The sequence below is a fragment of the Camellia sinensis genome, chromosome 15, assembly GCF_055761805.1.
Source record: "Camellia sinensis isolate YWXY chromosome 15, ASM5576180v1, whole genome shotgun sequence".
In the NCBI taxonomy this organism is placed as follows: domain Eukaryota; kingdom Viridiplantae; phylum Streptophyta; class Magnoliopsida; order Ericales; family Theaceae; genus Camellia; species Camellia sinensis.
Genome location: NC_138975.1, coordinates 92,462,308 through 92,478,748, shown reverse-complemented (window position 1 = coordinate 92,478,748; position 16,441 = coordinate 92,462,308). Strand labels below are relative to the sequence as shown.

The following is a 16,441-nucleotide window of genomic DNA, read 5'->3' as shown; positions in this document are numbered from 1 at the left end:
CTTCCTACTCAAGGTGTTACTATTTGTGGTGAGATGGAGAAGAGAAAGTCTACTGAGGGGAAAGTAAGAAATTGATGGACGGTTGGGTAGGACCGTAGGACTTATCTAAAGACCCATTTGTAGAGTCAAGCAAAACAAACTACTCGTGTCCCACCGAGCCAACCATCATCCTCAGCTCTAGTTTCATATTCTCTTACTACTCGTTCAAATGGTGAATCTCCTATTTTTAGTCATGTTAGTAACAACAAGATAATGATAATTCCAACCCTTCTATTGCTCCTAGAAATCAAATTAAGGCTTGTACTCAGGATCATAAAGCTAAATTAACACAAGAGTGTTAAGTTATGTGCTTAAGGGTAATAGTGTCATTGTACTTATTCCCTTATTATTATAAATACATGTATTTAGAGAGGGAAAAAACCTAATTAGGTTTTGTGCCTTCTCTCCCAATAAATCTTTGGTTCCCTCTTATCTCTCTCTCAATTCTTGTGTTTTATTTTTAACTTGGTATCAAAGCAAAGAAAAGAAAATTTCTTCTTCTATTCTTTTCCCAAAAAAAAAAAAAATTTAAAAAATTACCACCATGAACGACTAGGGTAGAAGGTTCCTCAGAAAAAGTCTCAAAATTTTTTGATTTTTTGTTGTCTATTTTTTTCATTTTTTCTTTATTTTTTGGGAAAATTGGTCCTATTTTTTGATTTCTTCATTCTGCCAGTTTTTTGGTCGATTCATCACTTGGGTCCATACTATGGGAGCCGACCAGAGTCTGTAGTCTGATCCCTGGCCTCGGTTGATACTTTTGGATGCTTTTTGATTTTTTTTTGGCTTCCCAAAACTATCTACCTCATTCTACAGTCTGCCGATTGCTTCTTTACTTCAGCCACTGGGTCTTTTTGGCCCCTTTTTAATGCTATTGGGCTGTTTCAGTTCAGAACCAATTTTCTTTTGATAGTTTTCTGCGGTTGTCTTGTTTGTTGGGTGTGCTAGGCCATGGCAGATCCCTATAGTCAGCGAAGTGAAAGACTCTGGTTCCAATGTCTCTCTTAGCGACAATTCCTCTCTTCAGCTTGCTTCGGTCAGGTTGGATGGTACCAAATATCTGGTTTGGTCGCGTTAATTTCAATTGGCCATAACTGCTCATGGTATGTCTAGTTACATCAAGGGAGTTACTAAGGCTCCCAAGGAGGATGGACCAGGCCGAGATAAATAGCAAAAAGAGAATGTTCTTGTCATGATTTGGCTTATTAACTCTATCCACTCCAGTGTTAGCCGCTTCTTTGTTTTGATGGATCCCGCTCATGACATTTGGACTACTGCTACTCAGATGTATTCCTAGCGTGGTAATGATGCCTAGGCTAATGAATTGCGGACGAAAATATGGGAATTTGATCAAAAGAATAAGTCCCTTGCCGAGTACTAAGCCGAGCTGAGTAATTTGTTGCAAGAGCTCGACTATTATCAGAACTTCCACGCTGTCTGTTCTCAAGATGCTACTACCTTTCAGTTGATGGTGTCCAAAGAGAGGATCTATGATTTTCTTACTGGTCTTAACATGAGTATGATCAGATTCGTGTTCAGATTCTTGGCCGAGATCCTTTTCCCACTGTGCATGAGGCGTATACTTATGTTCAACAAGAAGAGAGCAGGTGTAGTGCTATGGTTCACCAGCCATGTCTCCAAGTCTGGGAGCAAAGGTACTAGTGTTGATCGTGGTTAGATTACCTGTGATTAATGTGGAAAAGACTGGCATGATAGGGAACATTGTTGGAAGTTACATGATCGTCCTCTTTGAGGCCGCAGTGAAGGTCGTAGTGGTACTAGTGGACGTAGTGGCGCTATTTGTTCCCATGCCAATCTCTCTTAGTCTTCTGCTAGCACCCTGGGTGATTCTGCTACACTTTCCCATGATAAGTTGCACGCCCTCCGACGTTTGATGGCTCGGCTTAATTCTTTCTATTCCTGCTTCTGATCGTTCCTCTGCTTCCAACTTTGCTTCTACAAGTATTCCTATAAGTGTCGTGAGTGCTTCTTCTTCTTCTTTATATCCTTGGATCATTGATTCCGGCGCTACTGACCACGTGACAGGTTTGTCTCATCATTTCTACTCTTACTCTCCTTGTTTTGGCAAGGATAAAGCAAGAGTTACTGATAGGTCTTTATCTTCTATATCTGGGACAGGCTTTGTTCATTGCTATTCCTCTATTTCTATATCTTTTGTTCTTCATGTTCCCCAGTTCTCTACTAATTTACTCTTTGTTAGTCGTCTTACTAATTCGCTAAATTGTTTCATAACCTTTTATCTTTCTCATTGTGTTTTTCAGGAACTGGGTACTGGGAGAACGATTGGCAGTGGTAAAGGACATGGGGTCCTATACTTTCTGGATGCTGAACTTTCTTCTATTAGATCTTCTCACCGAGTTCTTCAAGCAACTAGCACTTTCGCCCTTCCCCTGTTACATCGATGGCATCGGCGTATAGGACACCCCTCTATTTCTGTTTTAGAAAAACTTTTTCCTACTTTAGTAAAGGATTGTCATAAGAATAATTTTCATCGTGATGCTTGTGAGTTTGCTAAACATAAACGTTCTTGTTATCCTCCCATTAATAAAATAAGTCTTTTTCCTTTTATGGTTATTCATTCTGATATTTGGGGTCCATCTCGTGTTATGTCTGTATTTGGTTATTGGTGGTTTGTCACTTTTATTGATTACTACTCTTGTGTGACTTGGGTTTTCTTGCTCCGGACCAAAAATGAAGTTTTTTCATGTTTTCAAATATTTCATAAGATGGTGCTTACTCAATTTGCTACCCCCCATTAAAGTCCTCCGCAGTGACAATGGCACTGAATATATTGATGGTGCAGGGCCTATCTTGAAGCCCATGGCATTTTTTATCAAACTAGTTGTGTCGGTACCCCTGAACAGAATGGTGTTGTCGAGCGAAAGAACCGTCATCTTCTTGAGGTTGCTCATGCTCTTATGTTCACAATGCATGTACCTAAACCATATTGAGGTGATGCGGTCCTTATCGCCACATATCTTATTAACTGCATACCTTAGAGTGTCCTCTAGTTTCAACACCCTCTTGACCTTCTTCCCAGATCCCTTCCACCTAAGGTCTTCGGTTGTGTCTGCTTTGTCCATTCCCCTCATTCCATTCGCAGCAAATTTGATCCTAAGGCCTTGATGTGTATTTTTCTTATTATTCCTCTACTTTAAAAGGTTATAGGTGCTATGACCCTCACACTCGCAAGCTGTATGTTTCTGTGGATGTTACGTTTTCTACGTTCGAGCCATTCATCCTGAGATCATCTCTTCAGGGGGAGGTTTTTATTCTAGAAGAAGAGATTGGTTTCTCGAATTCTATAATTTCTCCTTCTAGTGGTTGTGAGGGAGAGGGGGAGCCATGTAGTGTGGGGGAGGTAATTCCTTGTGTTCAGAGGGCGTCTCGTCAGTTAGATAGATCAAATCTCGAGACCTACTCTCGGCGACAGACAGAACTGGTGCATGATGTGCTGCCATGCTAATCATCTCCATCTCCAATTTCAAGTAATGAGACCTTAGCTGTTAATTCTCATGTCCCTGCTAGTGATGTTCATGAAGTTGATGACTCGAATCTTCCTATTGCTATTAGGAAATGAGTTAGATATTGTACCCAACATCCTATATATCATTTTGTGTCATATGACTCATTATCTCCATCATATCGTGCCTTTGTTTCGTCTTTATCTTTTGCTTCTATTCCACAGGGTTGGAAGGAAGCTCTTAATGATTCTAAGTGGAAAGAAGCTATGGCAAAAGAGATGAGAGCATTGAGTAAGAATGGCACTTGAGAGTTAGTTTCTCTACCAACCAGGAAAAAGCCAGTGGGGTTCAAATGTGTTCACTGTTAAGTAGAAAGCTAAAGGGACCATTGAGAGATATAAGGCGAGGCTAGGTACTAAAGGATTCACTCAAACTTATGGCATTGACTACCAAGAGACATTTGCACCAGTGGCCAAGATGAATTCCATTTGTGTTCTTCTTTCCTATGTAGCAACTCTGGGATGGCCGTTACAATAGTTGGATTTCTTCATGGGGATCTAAAAGAGGAAGTGTATATGGATGTTCCTCCAAGTTTTTCTTCTCCAACCACTGACGGAAAGGTTTGCCGATTAAAGAAGGTTGTGTATGGGTTGAAACAATCTCCTAAAGCTTGGTTCAACAAATTCCTTAAGGCGATGCTTAGATTTGGGTATAAAGCAAAGCCATGCAGATCATACTTTGTTCATCAAACAATGTGGGGATAAGATCACAGTACTTATTGTTTATGTGGATGACATTGTGGTGATAGGCAATGATGAAGAAGAAATGTCCAAAGTCAAAACTCAACTTCCCATGGAGTTTGAAATTAAAGATCTCGGACCCTTACGATACTTTCTTGGAATTGAGATTGCTAGATCAGATAGGGGCATCTTTATTTCTCAAAGGAGGTACATCTTGGACTTGCTTGAGGAGGTAGGCATGTTGGGATGTAGGCCTGCTAACTCTCCTATTGAAGCTAATCATAGGCTCAATAGTAGTGACAGAGAACGTGTGGACAAGGGAAGGTATCAAAGGCTTGTAGGAAGACTGATATACCTTTCTCATACCAGGCTAGATATTGCATATGTCGTTGGCTTTGTTAGCCAATACATGCATGATCCTCGAACGGGGCATTTGGATATAGTTCATCGAATCTTAAGGTATCTCAAATCAACGCTTAGAAAATGCATCTTGTTCTCCAATCATGGTCATTTAAGATTAGAGGCCTTCACCGATGCAGATTGGGATGGTATTATTGATGATAGGAGGTCTACCACAAGTTATTGTACATTTTACGAGGAAATTTGGTGACTTGGTGGAGTAAGAAGCAGTCAGTTGTTGGCAGATCAAGTGCAGAAGCAGAGTATCGAGCCATGACACATGGCATTTGTGAGTTGATATGGCTGAAAGTTTTATTGGCTAACCTAGGATTGTTGAGAGGTGGTCCCATGTGACTATACTGTGATAATAAGGCCGCTATTAACATTGCTCATAATCCGGTTCAGCATAATAGGACTAAGCACATCATGATTGATCCACATTTTATCAAGGAGAAATTGAATAATGGCATCATTTGTTTGTTTTTTGTCACATCTAAAGATCAGTCAGGTGATGTGTTTACCAAAGGGTTAAGGACTAAAGTGTTTCATCCTATTGTATGCAAGTTGGGCATGAAAGATATCTATACACCAACTTGAGCGAGAGTGTAAAGTTATGTGCTTGAGGGTAATAGTGTCATTGTACTTATTCCCTTATTATTATAAATAAATGTGTTTAGATAGGTAAAAAACCTAATTAGGTTTTGTGTCTTCTCTCCCAATAAATCTCTGGTTCTCTCTTCTCTCTCTCTCAATTCTTGTGTTTCATTTTTAACTAAGGGTTTTATTGTTCACCCATTGGATCTTCATTTCACCAACATCTCAAGTCCCAGTCTTCTTCATTTGGGTACTAGGTAGGGGATTTCTACTCTTTTCATGTCAATCTTTGGTTTCTTGTGTAGATTTCTGAAAATGTGTTCCTATTTCATGCCTATTGTTGTGCTTGATTTACTTTCTAGTAAATATTGAGATGAGCATGGTACATTGATGTTGTTTCTTCATGAAAACCCTTAACGTGACTTCAATTTTAAATGCATCTTGATTGACTTGAAAAGCCCCAAAATTGTAAAGTTTGAAATTTTACAAATTTTATTGTATTAGAATAAGATTGAACATGGGAACTTGTTGGAAATGTTCAAAATTAAGGATTTATACTACTATGAGAATTATGTAAATTGTTAGTTGGCACTCCTTTGGGAGGAATTGTAGTGAGAACTATTTTGTTGGCACTCATTTATGGAAGAAGTAAATTGAGAAACCCTAGAACTCCTTTAGGGAGAAAAGACTGCGTTGGTGTTGGAATGTAATGTGGGTTTAATGCTCTAGCCTCCAGATAATAACTTCTAAAGCCGAAAACTCGACGTATGCCAAAAGCAAGGTGCGAGGAATACACAATCCCAAGATGTGTTTATAAATGGGTTGAACATTTTAAAACTTAATTGGATAGCATCAATCACGTGTGATTCGTTCCCCTTCTACATCTTATTGTCACCTTTTTATGAATTTATTAAACTGTTGATTTTCCAATATATTGTAACTATGAACACTTGCACACAACACCATTGTTATACATGTGGATTGAAGATGTTTTCTACTAAGCCAGTTGGTTTAGGCTTAACCCTTTCTAATGCAGGCAGAGCTTAGACATACTAGAAGTTACACTCTGCCCAATTTTGAAGCTCATAAGTTCCTACCTTGCAATGGGCATTCTATGATTCGGACTAGCTGAATTTTGTAATAAGGCAGTAAGGTTCAATATGGAGAGATAATAGAGACAGAAAAGAAAAAAGGAAGAACACAAAGATTTAACGTGATTCAACCAATATTGGCCTACTTCCACACACAAAGCCCTATGGGCTACATCTTTCATTCACTCAACTTGATACTCTTGTTTACATGATACACAATATATGTATAGTCGGAGATACAATCAAATCCCTTCAGTTAAAGAATTAAAATAAATCAAAGATACAATAAATCATGATAAGTACAAATCACGGGATCTTTATATATTCTAATACCATCCATACCTTCTGATATTTTTGACAATATAATCTTATCTCCAATAGGCCTTAGTTTTATAACGGATATGTAAGAGCTTGTAGTGAACTTATCAAAAGATTGCAATACTTCTAATTTGTCCCAGACTTGAGCATAATATGTAGTACTTAATTCTGACTCTGACAATTGATTATGCATGCTGGTGTGGTATGAATATATGCATGTTGGGGCAGGAAGGCCACATTAGTAAATGAGGCCTTTGACACTTACCTTTAAGTACAACAGCTAAATAATTTCCTCTTTACTTCACACTAACGATGGAGATTTTGTGCAACATTGTAACGATTTTCTAAATCTTCCAGAACTAATTTTTCAAGAATTATCTTAAACTTTTGTATTTTAAGCAAAACAGCTTAACCGACAGGCTCTTCCTTTCTTGGATTTTCCTAAACTCTTTCAAAGTGCACGTGGCATTCAATAAATAAATGATTTTTATTTAAATTTATGTTTTTAAAAGTCGAGCAGTGATAGAATACACATTCATAAAATCCGCCGTCTTCCAAAATACCTATGTTACATGGACTCAAGTCTGAGTATCGGATGCAAGTGTGGGTCCAAGTGTTAGAACATCATAAACCTAAATTTTAGAATATTGAGCTATGTATCCAAAAGTTGGATACGAGTACGGGGATGCGTCACACACACATATATTGCATATTATATAATATTATTAAATAAGACCTCGTAAATTATATAGAAATATACTTGAAATTAAATAGGATTAAGGGAAATATAAATTTTTTATCTCTCATCCATACAAGAGGCTAGAAATGTTTCTTTAATGGCAATATGAGTTTCTGCTTTTTCAAACATGTTTAAATAAAATAAAGGATTCGAGAATCTAAATTGGGTACAAGACATATCACACGCCCTTACCCTTATCATATTCAGTGGATACAAGTACTTTGAATGAAATAGAAGAGTCCATGTAACACAACAAAATACACAACATTAGGAATGGAGAAGTATCACCGATTATGACCAACATTTTGTTGTATTTATTCTCTTTAATTAAGATCTTATCCAATTACCAATATGAAAGAAAAAGATGTCAAAGAAGTCCGTAGCAAGTTCAATCCCTATAAGCGTCACCTATTTATTTGGTTAGAGAAAATTATTTCAAAACTTGTGGAGATGTTCAGAGTGTTCATGATAAACATTCAGGCATGATGCAAACGTGGTGTCTAACTCAAACAAAGGCTCCTCTATACTAAAATGAGCAGAATGTTTTGTTCCCAATCAAAACAAGCAACAACAAAAAAAAAAAAAAAAAAAAAAAACAGGCATTTACTATCTACAGTAACAACACTAAAGGTGGTGATTACTCAATTTTAGTAAAGATGATTTTGTGAACAAAAACTTACAACAGAGGTGACATTACTGAATACAGCTAACCCACGCATTAGACAGCTCCATATTGTGTGCCAACCTCTTTCAAGCTGCATAAAGGTTGCCAACAAGTAATAGTCTTCATTAACAGGAAAACACTGGATAAGAAAACCTACTGTTCTAAACACACGCCATATCATTCAATGACATTATTCTATTAACAATTGTTTAGATCATGTTGCTTCAAACCTAGCACAAAGGCAAAGTTTATTCAATTAACAATTTTTTGATCATGTTGCCTCAAACAAGCACAAAGGGGTTCCAGTTTTCAAAGGGGTTCCATTTGTCTTTATTTCTAGAGATTGGAAAGCAATTTGTGATGTATATGAGCTTTTTTGGGTTTTTGGTGTAATGATTGTTGGACTTGTCCTCTTCTCATTCTCTTCTCATTCAATAAAACATTTCATTTTGTTGCTGATCAAAAAATAACAATAATCATAAAATAAAATAATACTACTACATCAATGTAGTAAATTAAAATTATTCTCAAATTAGAAAACATAATCAGAAAATCTTCAAACAGTGTTCTGTGGTTTAAAGTTGTCTCTCAATCATTTCACCTTTATTCTTCAGCACCCAATAAGACCTTTAGGGAATTTTGCATATCGAACAAGGACAAAACCACAACCCACACACTCTAGGTTATTTAACAAACTTATTCCAATTTTAACCATGTCAACAACTCTCATCAGATTAGAATTTGGAATTTCTCATTTTTTTTCTTTGACAAGTCTTGTGAATTTTTTTACCCATAAAATAAAAGAACGCATGCCACTTAAGTTGGCACAACACTGTTGGTTAGGTGGAAGAGGTGGGTAGCCCGTGGTAGGACAAGGGAAGGAATATTAGGGTAGGTTTCCATCTTACATTTATAACTTCTTTTTTTTCTTTTTTTGATCAGCAACAAAAAGAAATTTATCAAGAAAAAAGGGAAAACATACCAAAGAGGACAAGAAGTCCTCTATAATCAAACAAGTATCTATGAGCAAAACTAAAACGAAACAAGAACTATAAATGGCACACAGACACCCAGTCGCTAGTAATCAAAAGAGTGGAACCCTCAAATGGAGGGGATACAGAATATTCCAGAACAACGCCAAAATGCAAACTCTATCCCACATAGAATCCAAGTCCCCAATTTCTCTTCAAAAATCCTTACATTCCTTTCCAACCAAATGACCCAGACGATAGCAAATACCACACAAAGCCACAACACTTTTGCCCTTATCTTGCCTCCAAAACTCAAAAATCAATTAAAAGCATGTGGATACTTGCTGTTAGAGCCACCCATGATGAATTAACCAAAAGGAAGAGTCAATGCCATAACCTCAAAGCCACAGGGAAGTGTAAGAAAAGATGATTCAAACATTCCTCACCCCTCTTACACATGATGCACCATTGACAAAGATAGTGATTGGGCCTGTCCTTTGAAAGGTATAATTGGTCAAAATGCTTCCATGATCCAAAACCATATAAAAATCTTCACCTTAAGATGCCACAAACAATTTCCAATTTTTTGTGAAAAGATGGCACACTCGACTTATCAATGATTTTGTGAAAAAATGGTTTACATGCAAACTCACAAGATGAATGAATGAGCCAAACCACTTATCACACACGTTTGGAGACGAAGAGAAGTATTCAATCCGGGACGGCAAGGAAGTCAACTCACAAGTTTCCCGATCATTAAGATTATAAGAAAAAATTCCAAGATATCGGTGCCAAACTAGAACAAGCCAAAGAGAAAATTGAGAAATTATGAGAGCGAGCCACTCTATATACATATGGAAAGGCGCCGTCAAATGAAGAATCTCCCAGCCAGACATCTTTCCAAAAATGAACTGTTTCCCATCACCCATCCTCAAGGAAAGAAACCTAGACCAAAGTGAAAAGATGAAATACAAGTTTCTAATGAGCACGACTGTTACCCCTATTGACCACTTGAGCATCTCTACCGTTAACTTGAACCCCCATACTTACTCTTAATAACAAAATGCCATAATGAATCACATTCAATGGCAAATCTCCATAACCACTTAGCAAGCAAGGCAATGTTCCTTGCCACAATATTACCAACGGCTGGACACCCTTTCTCCTTAGGAAGTGTGACCATCTCCCAATTAACCAAATGATCTTTTTGCCTTCATACTTCCCTTCCCAAAGAAAATCCCACATCAACTTATCTCCTTTTTTCTCTTCTTTTTTTTTTTTTTTTTGGGGGGGGGGGGGGGGGGGGGGGGGGGCAATCCTAGCTGGAATCTTAAAAAGAGAAAAAGTAGACAAGAATGCTACTCAACACAGGTTGTAACCAAAGTGTAAGAAATAATGTATAGAGAAAGAGAGAGAATAAATTGTATGTATTATTATTGATTGATGTAATGTTATATTTATTACAATGATTCATGATTCCTATATATAGAAAAGGGTGAGTGTGTAGTAGGTAAGGAGTAGGTGAAGTGGAGGTGGTAGTGGTGTAGTTGGTTAGGTTTAGTGGAGTAGGTGAGGTGGTAGTGGTGTAGTGGGTTAGGTTTAGTGGAGTAGGTTTAAGTGGGTGAAGTAGGTGGAGAGTAGGTGGATTTTAACAGCCCCCGCAAACTCAAGGGGGATAGGAACTAACCAACTTGAGTTTGGAGAGAGTAACAAAACAAGAAAATACATAAAAATAAAAGAGGATAGGTGACACTGTATGGTCGTGTCAGACCATTGGTAAAGACACTGGATGGTGGTGTCATAACGTTGTAGAGGACACTGTATGAGGGTGTCATAACGTTGTAGAGGACACTGTATGGTGGTGTCATAACGGTGTAGAAGACAGTTTATGGGGTCATGTCGGACCGTTGTAGCAGACAATGCTGTGACAGTTGTTGTGACAGTTTACGGAGTCTTGCTGGACCCTTGTAGAAACTAACCGGAATCAATGTCGGGACAGTTTACAGAGTCTTGTCGGACCCATAAAGGAGCTAACCGGAATCAATGTCGGGACAGTTTACAGAGTCTTGTCGGACCCATGAAGGAGCTAACCGGAATCAATGTCGGGACAGTTTACAGAGTCTTGTCGGACCCTTAAAAAGTCGCACCCTCAAAAGGTGTGCCCAATCCATAAAAAGGCGTGCCATCAAAAAGCGTGCCCAATTCATAAAAAGATGTGCCATCAAAAGGCGTGCCATCAAAAGGTGCGCCCACTTCATCAAAAGACGTGCCCGACAGGAAGCGTCGAGCCATCAAAAGGGGCGCCTGACACGCGGCGATGCACGTGATTGACAGAGCGCGTGTCGGCCTCGTCGTCTCTGTCTTTATAAACCAAAGCGAAGTCTGAGGCTTGGAAGCATAACAAACCAGTTGAAACCTCTTCGTTCTCTGTAACATTCTGTAACCAACCCTTCTCTGAAACACTCAGCAACCCAAAAACATGGCTTCTTCTTCCCGTTCAGCTACCCAGAACATAGCCTCTTCTTCCCGTGGTCTGCTCACTCTCTTTCCCGACCTCAACGAGTCAACAAGAGAGATAACTGGTGCGGTGGCCTGTGAACCTCAACCAAACACCTCTGGTTTTGCTCCGTTGAACTTTCCGATGCGGTCGGTGGAGCAAAAAATGGCAGTGCAAACGGATATTGAAGCTAATCAGTATACATTGAAGTCCTGTGTTGAAACTATGACTGCGGTGACAAACTTGTCGAACCGGCTGCAGAGTAGGGCAAATGAGGTGCAGCAGTTAAACTCCCAGCTGGCTCTGCTCCAACGCATATATAAGGATGCGCGAGCAGAGATAAGTGTGCTAAAGGCGGAAAATAAGGAGCTGAAGCGGAAGGCCACCGTTATGTTCCGATTTGGAGGTCCGCCATATGCTGTAGTGGAGGAGCAGGGTGGAGTGATCGTGCCCAGTGGAGTGGGAAACACGGAGGCAACACCGTCAAGGGCCGCCCAGGACGGAGGCAAGAAGAAAAGACCGGCGGAATAGGCGAAAAAGTGAGATCGGTGGGTGGCCGTCTGCAGAAAAGAAAACAAATCTTGTGGTTTTTTTTTTTTTTTTTTTTTTTTTTTTTTTTTTTTTTTTTTTTTTGGTGTAAAATGGTGATCGGGGTGAGCCCCAACATGAATAAAATAATTGAAGGTTTGGTGTGCAAATTTGTATTGTTTTTTTTTTTTTTTTTATTTTATTTATAAATATATATATATATATATTCTATATATTCTAGTGGGATGAATGATGAGTTGTATGAAACGATGGGAACAAGTCCATGTGGGTTAGGGAATGGCGATGATAATGTGTTGTGGGTGGTGGAAAAAGTAAAGTGAGAGAGAGACACACTGTAACATATTAACATAGTTTATCTTAGGTTTACCGGCACATTCCTTTTCTGAAGATATGCATTCCAGCTCAAACCACTTCAAATAATTCACAAATCTCATCATCACCTCACGTGATAAGAAGACAAATTTGCAGCTGTAACACTGCCCAACGTGGGTGAACAGTTGGTTGATAAAAGTCCTTTGGTGAAGTGATGGCGAATCATCCTCACTCTTGAGCCCCTCCATTACACCAACTTTGGTACCGTTTACCTTGGAAGGGGCTTGTGCATTGGCCTTAACCTGCAAACCCCCAGTGGCAGCAGATTTTGATTTAATCCCTCGTGCATCCACATTTGCTGGAGGTCCTCCAAGCTTGCTGGATGTCTTGGCACCAGAATCGGGTGGAGGAGATGCAACTGGAAAAAATGCAGAAGTAGCGGCGGTAGCAACCATTATGAAAAATCTATCACCAAGCTGAGAAGAATCTGGAAGAGCACGGTAGAAAACGTCAGAAATTGGATGTTTTGGTGGCAGATTCGAAGCTGTCTGAGTGCGGAAAAGCAGTTGAGAATTGCGTGATTAGTGAAGGTCGTTTGGTGGAGAACGGTGAATCAGAGACAACGTCTGCGAAACAGTGTGCATCTCCGACTTCAAATGTGACAAACGAGCCTGAGGTGGCTCAGAAATGCCCTAAGGAGGAGAGATATGGAAGACGCTGTGGCCATTCACCCCTTGCTTTGCCGCCGGAGTAGTCAGAATCCGGCGGATTTGCACTTTTTCGGCGTTTACGACGGCCACGGTTGCTCACATGTGGCGATGAAGTGCAAAGATCGATTGCACGAGATAGTGAGAGACGAGCTCGAAAGCCACGAAGAAGATTCGTGGAAGAAAATGATGGAGCGAAGTTTCTCTTCTTGCAGAGTTACGGCTGTGGAGAGTGGAAGGTATGTGTAGAAAATTCCAGCGGGCAGCAAAGGCAAAGGTGTCGGCCGGCTGCCCGCCGGTGAGAAAGAAATACAGGCTTAAATCTTATCGCTCTGATACCATGTAAGAAATAATGTATAGAGAAAGAGAGAGAATAAATTGTATGTATTATTATTGATTGATGTAATGTTATATTTATTACAATGATTCATGATTCCTATATATAGAAAAGGGTGAGTGTGTAGTAGGTAAGGAGTAGGTGAAGTGGAGGTGGTAGTGGTGTAGTTGGTTAGGTTTAGTGGAGTAGGTGAGGTGGTAGTGGTGTAGTGGGTTAGGTTTAGTGGAGTAGGTTTAAGTGGGTGAAGTAGGTGGAGAGTAGGTGGATTTTAACAGCCCCCGCAAACTCAAGGGGGATAGGAACTAACCAACTTGAGTTTGGAGAGAGTAACAAAACAAGAAAATACATAAAAATAAAAGAGGATAGGTGACACTGTATGGTCGTGTCAGACCATTGGTAAAGACACTGGATGGTGGTGTCATAACGTTGTAGAGGACACTGTATGAGGGTGTCATAACGTTGTAGAGGACACTGTATGGTGGTGTCATAACGGTGTAGAAGACAGTTTATGGGGTCATGTCGGACCGTTGTAGCAGACAATGCTGTGACAGTTGTTGTGACAGTTTACGGAGTCTTGCTGGACCCTTGTAGAAACTAACCGGAATCAATGTCGGGACAGTTTACAGAGTAAAAGTATATCCCTCCTTTGGAAAGCAAAGCTCTCCTCCTACCCTCCAACCTTTTCTAAAACTCACACCCAGAAAGATTCGTTTCTAGGGTTGCCCTCTACAGAAGCCCCAAATACTTAAAAGGAAGACTCACAAAAATGCTCACCATTTGCTCAACTTTACTATGTTGCGTGTTATTGCCCATGACACTGCTTTTGTTCAGATTAACCTTAAGACCCAACAGAAACTTGAAAATTCCCAACAAAGATAAAAGGCAAACCACCTTATTCTTCTCCGCCGAAGAGAAGAATATAGTATCATCTCCATATTGAAGATGAAACACACAAACCCTATCCCTCACGACCTCTGTTATTAGAATCTTACGATTCACGATTTGATTCGTATCTTTGCAATTTTTGCAAAATCGATACGAATCTATACGTGAATCTATTTTGAAAGTAAATCTCTAATGAATTGCACGAATCACAATCGATTCACGATTCGATTCACTCTTTACGATTCAAAATTTTTGAAATTATAATGTCCGACATATTTTTGACTCTTTTTTTCTCCATCATTTTAGTAAAAATGACATAATATAACTTCTAATAGCGTTTAATATCAAAATAACCAACACATATACATGATTTGTTGTTATTTTAGTGATCATAGAGTTTTTAATAGGATCCAATTAGATTCAGTCAAACTCAACATATTTTTAACTTTTCTTCTCATTTTTTTTCCTTTTAAAAATCATAATATATCTTCTAAAGAAATTCAAGATTAAAGTTACACTATGAATTATCTATTGCTATTTTGTTAAATTGAATATAATTGAATATTACATGTGTGAGGTCAACTATACTTTTTAAAATGTTTTAGACTTTAAAATAAAAGATTCTAAATAATTCTTCCTTATGATTTGCTCACTGTTACTTAGAAAAGTATGTATGCTTATTGTTCAAATATCAATATTGTTGTTAGTTATTGTCACTTCAGAAATTGATAGTTTGTTTATTTGGTTATTATCTTTATTGAGAATGATTAATAAGAAATATCTTAAAATGAAAAAATGTAAGATGGTGATCTTACATAGGAACCTTTGTTAACTGCTTACATATTAAACTATGTGATTATCATTCAAAATAACATTTTTATTGATTGAAGTCCGAATATTTCATATTTATAAGATATATTTAACATCTAAATGTGCAGATACGGTTTTAAATAATTTAGAAAAAGTTACCGAATCTTGAAGATTCGATTCACGATTCGATTTGATTCGCGATTCGGTATGAGGCCATTTCGATTCACGATACGAATTCCGATTTGACAACTATGCTCCCGACTATAAAACCATCAACTAAGAATACCGCCCTAGTATTATTTTTATGTCATTACACAGCTTGCAGGAAGAAAATGCATTATCATTTGACACATGCAAAACAGAGATGCATTTTGGGCTAAACAACACTGACTTTTGGAATATCATCAAACAGTGTTTTAAATTTCATTTTTCACCGACAAAAGGAACTTTAAATGACCATGGAAAATCACAAAGCATTTGTGGCTAAATAACACAACCGAGGAAATGTGTGTGGCTCAAACATTTTAAGGCACATTTAAGCCATTCAAAATTCATAAAAACAAAATAATACAATGTTACTGACTACTTTGGGCACCATATGGAACCAATAACTACTTCACTACATAACACCAACGCCGAGCAATATTAATCATGACAATATTTTCTTTACTCTGATACAGTTGTTGAGGCCTCCCTTCAATGAAGGTCAAGTTAAACAAGGCAAACCTAAAACAATAAGATTGAGCTTAATCAAATGCGCCATCGAATTTAGAATGGAGTTTTGAAAATATTCACCCATTTTACATATTGTGAAATGACGCATCAAAGAAACACAATTTTAGGATGCTATTTATCTACAAACTTTAACAGATAGCAGGACTCAAACCCAGCATTCTGAATTTTACATACATATGATCACCAAGGCATTAGAAAATTGCCTCATGGTCAAATAAGATTTCAGTTATATATCATTATTCATTCTAGTGAAGGATGAAACCTGCTAACATACAAACCCATTTATGGATACATTTAATTTAAAAAGAATAAATAAAACCAGATACCTCATTTGAGGAGAAAGATGAACCTGGTGAGGTCTCCACTCTTGAAACTGAAAGCAGAAGCACTGAAGAGAGTCGTTGCAGACTCCTTCAAAGAAGGTAGATACATATACATAAGAGGTAGAAAGGAAGAAGTGGAAGAAGCATCAATATCAAGTTTTAAAGCAGAAACATGGATAGAATGAAGTGGAAATAGAATATTGTATCTAAATATAAAAAACAAGCATAGAATCATCAGCCATTATT

The 16,441-nt window shown here is 38.3% G+C and overlaps 1 protein-coding gene across 3 annotated transcripts in view; it reads right to left on the bottom strand.

The window, feature by feature from the left end:
• The window catches only part of ATM (Serine/Threonine-kinase ATM-like protein), a 177,529-nt gene that overhangs the window by 151,754 nt on the left and 9,334 nt on the right, over positions 1–16,441 (bottom strand). For all 3 annotated transcript variants that reach the window (XM_082907876.1, XM_082907878.1, XM_082907877.1), the window contains exons 12-13: positions 16,199–16,283; positions 8,086–8,160 (exon numbers count right to left, since the gene is read on the bottom strand). In XM_082907876.1, the coding sequence (XP_082764002.1) occupies positions 8,086–8,160; positions 16,199–16,283 (160 nt within the window). The remainder of the gene's footprint in view (positions 1–8,085; positions 8,161–16,198; positions 16,284–16,441) is intronic.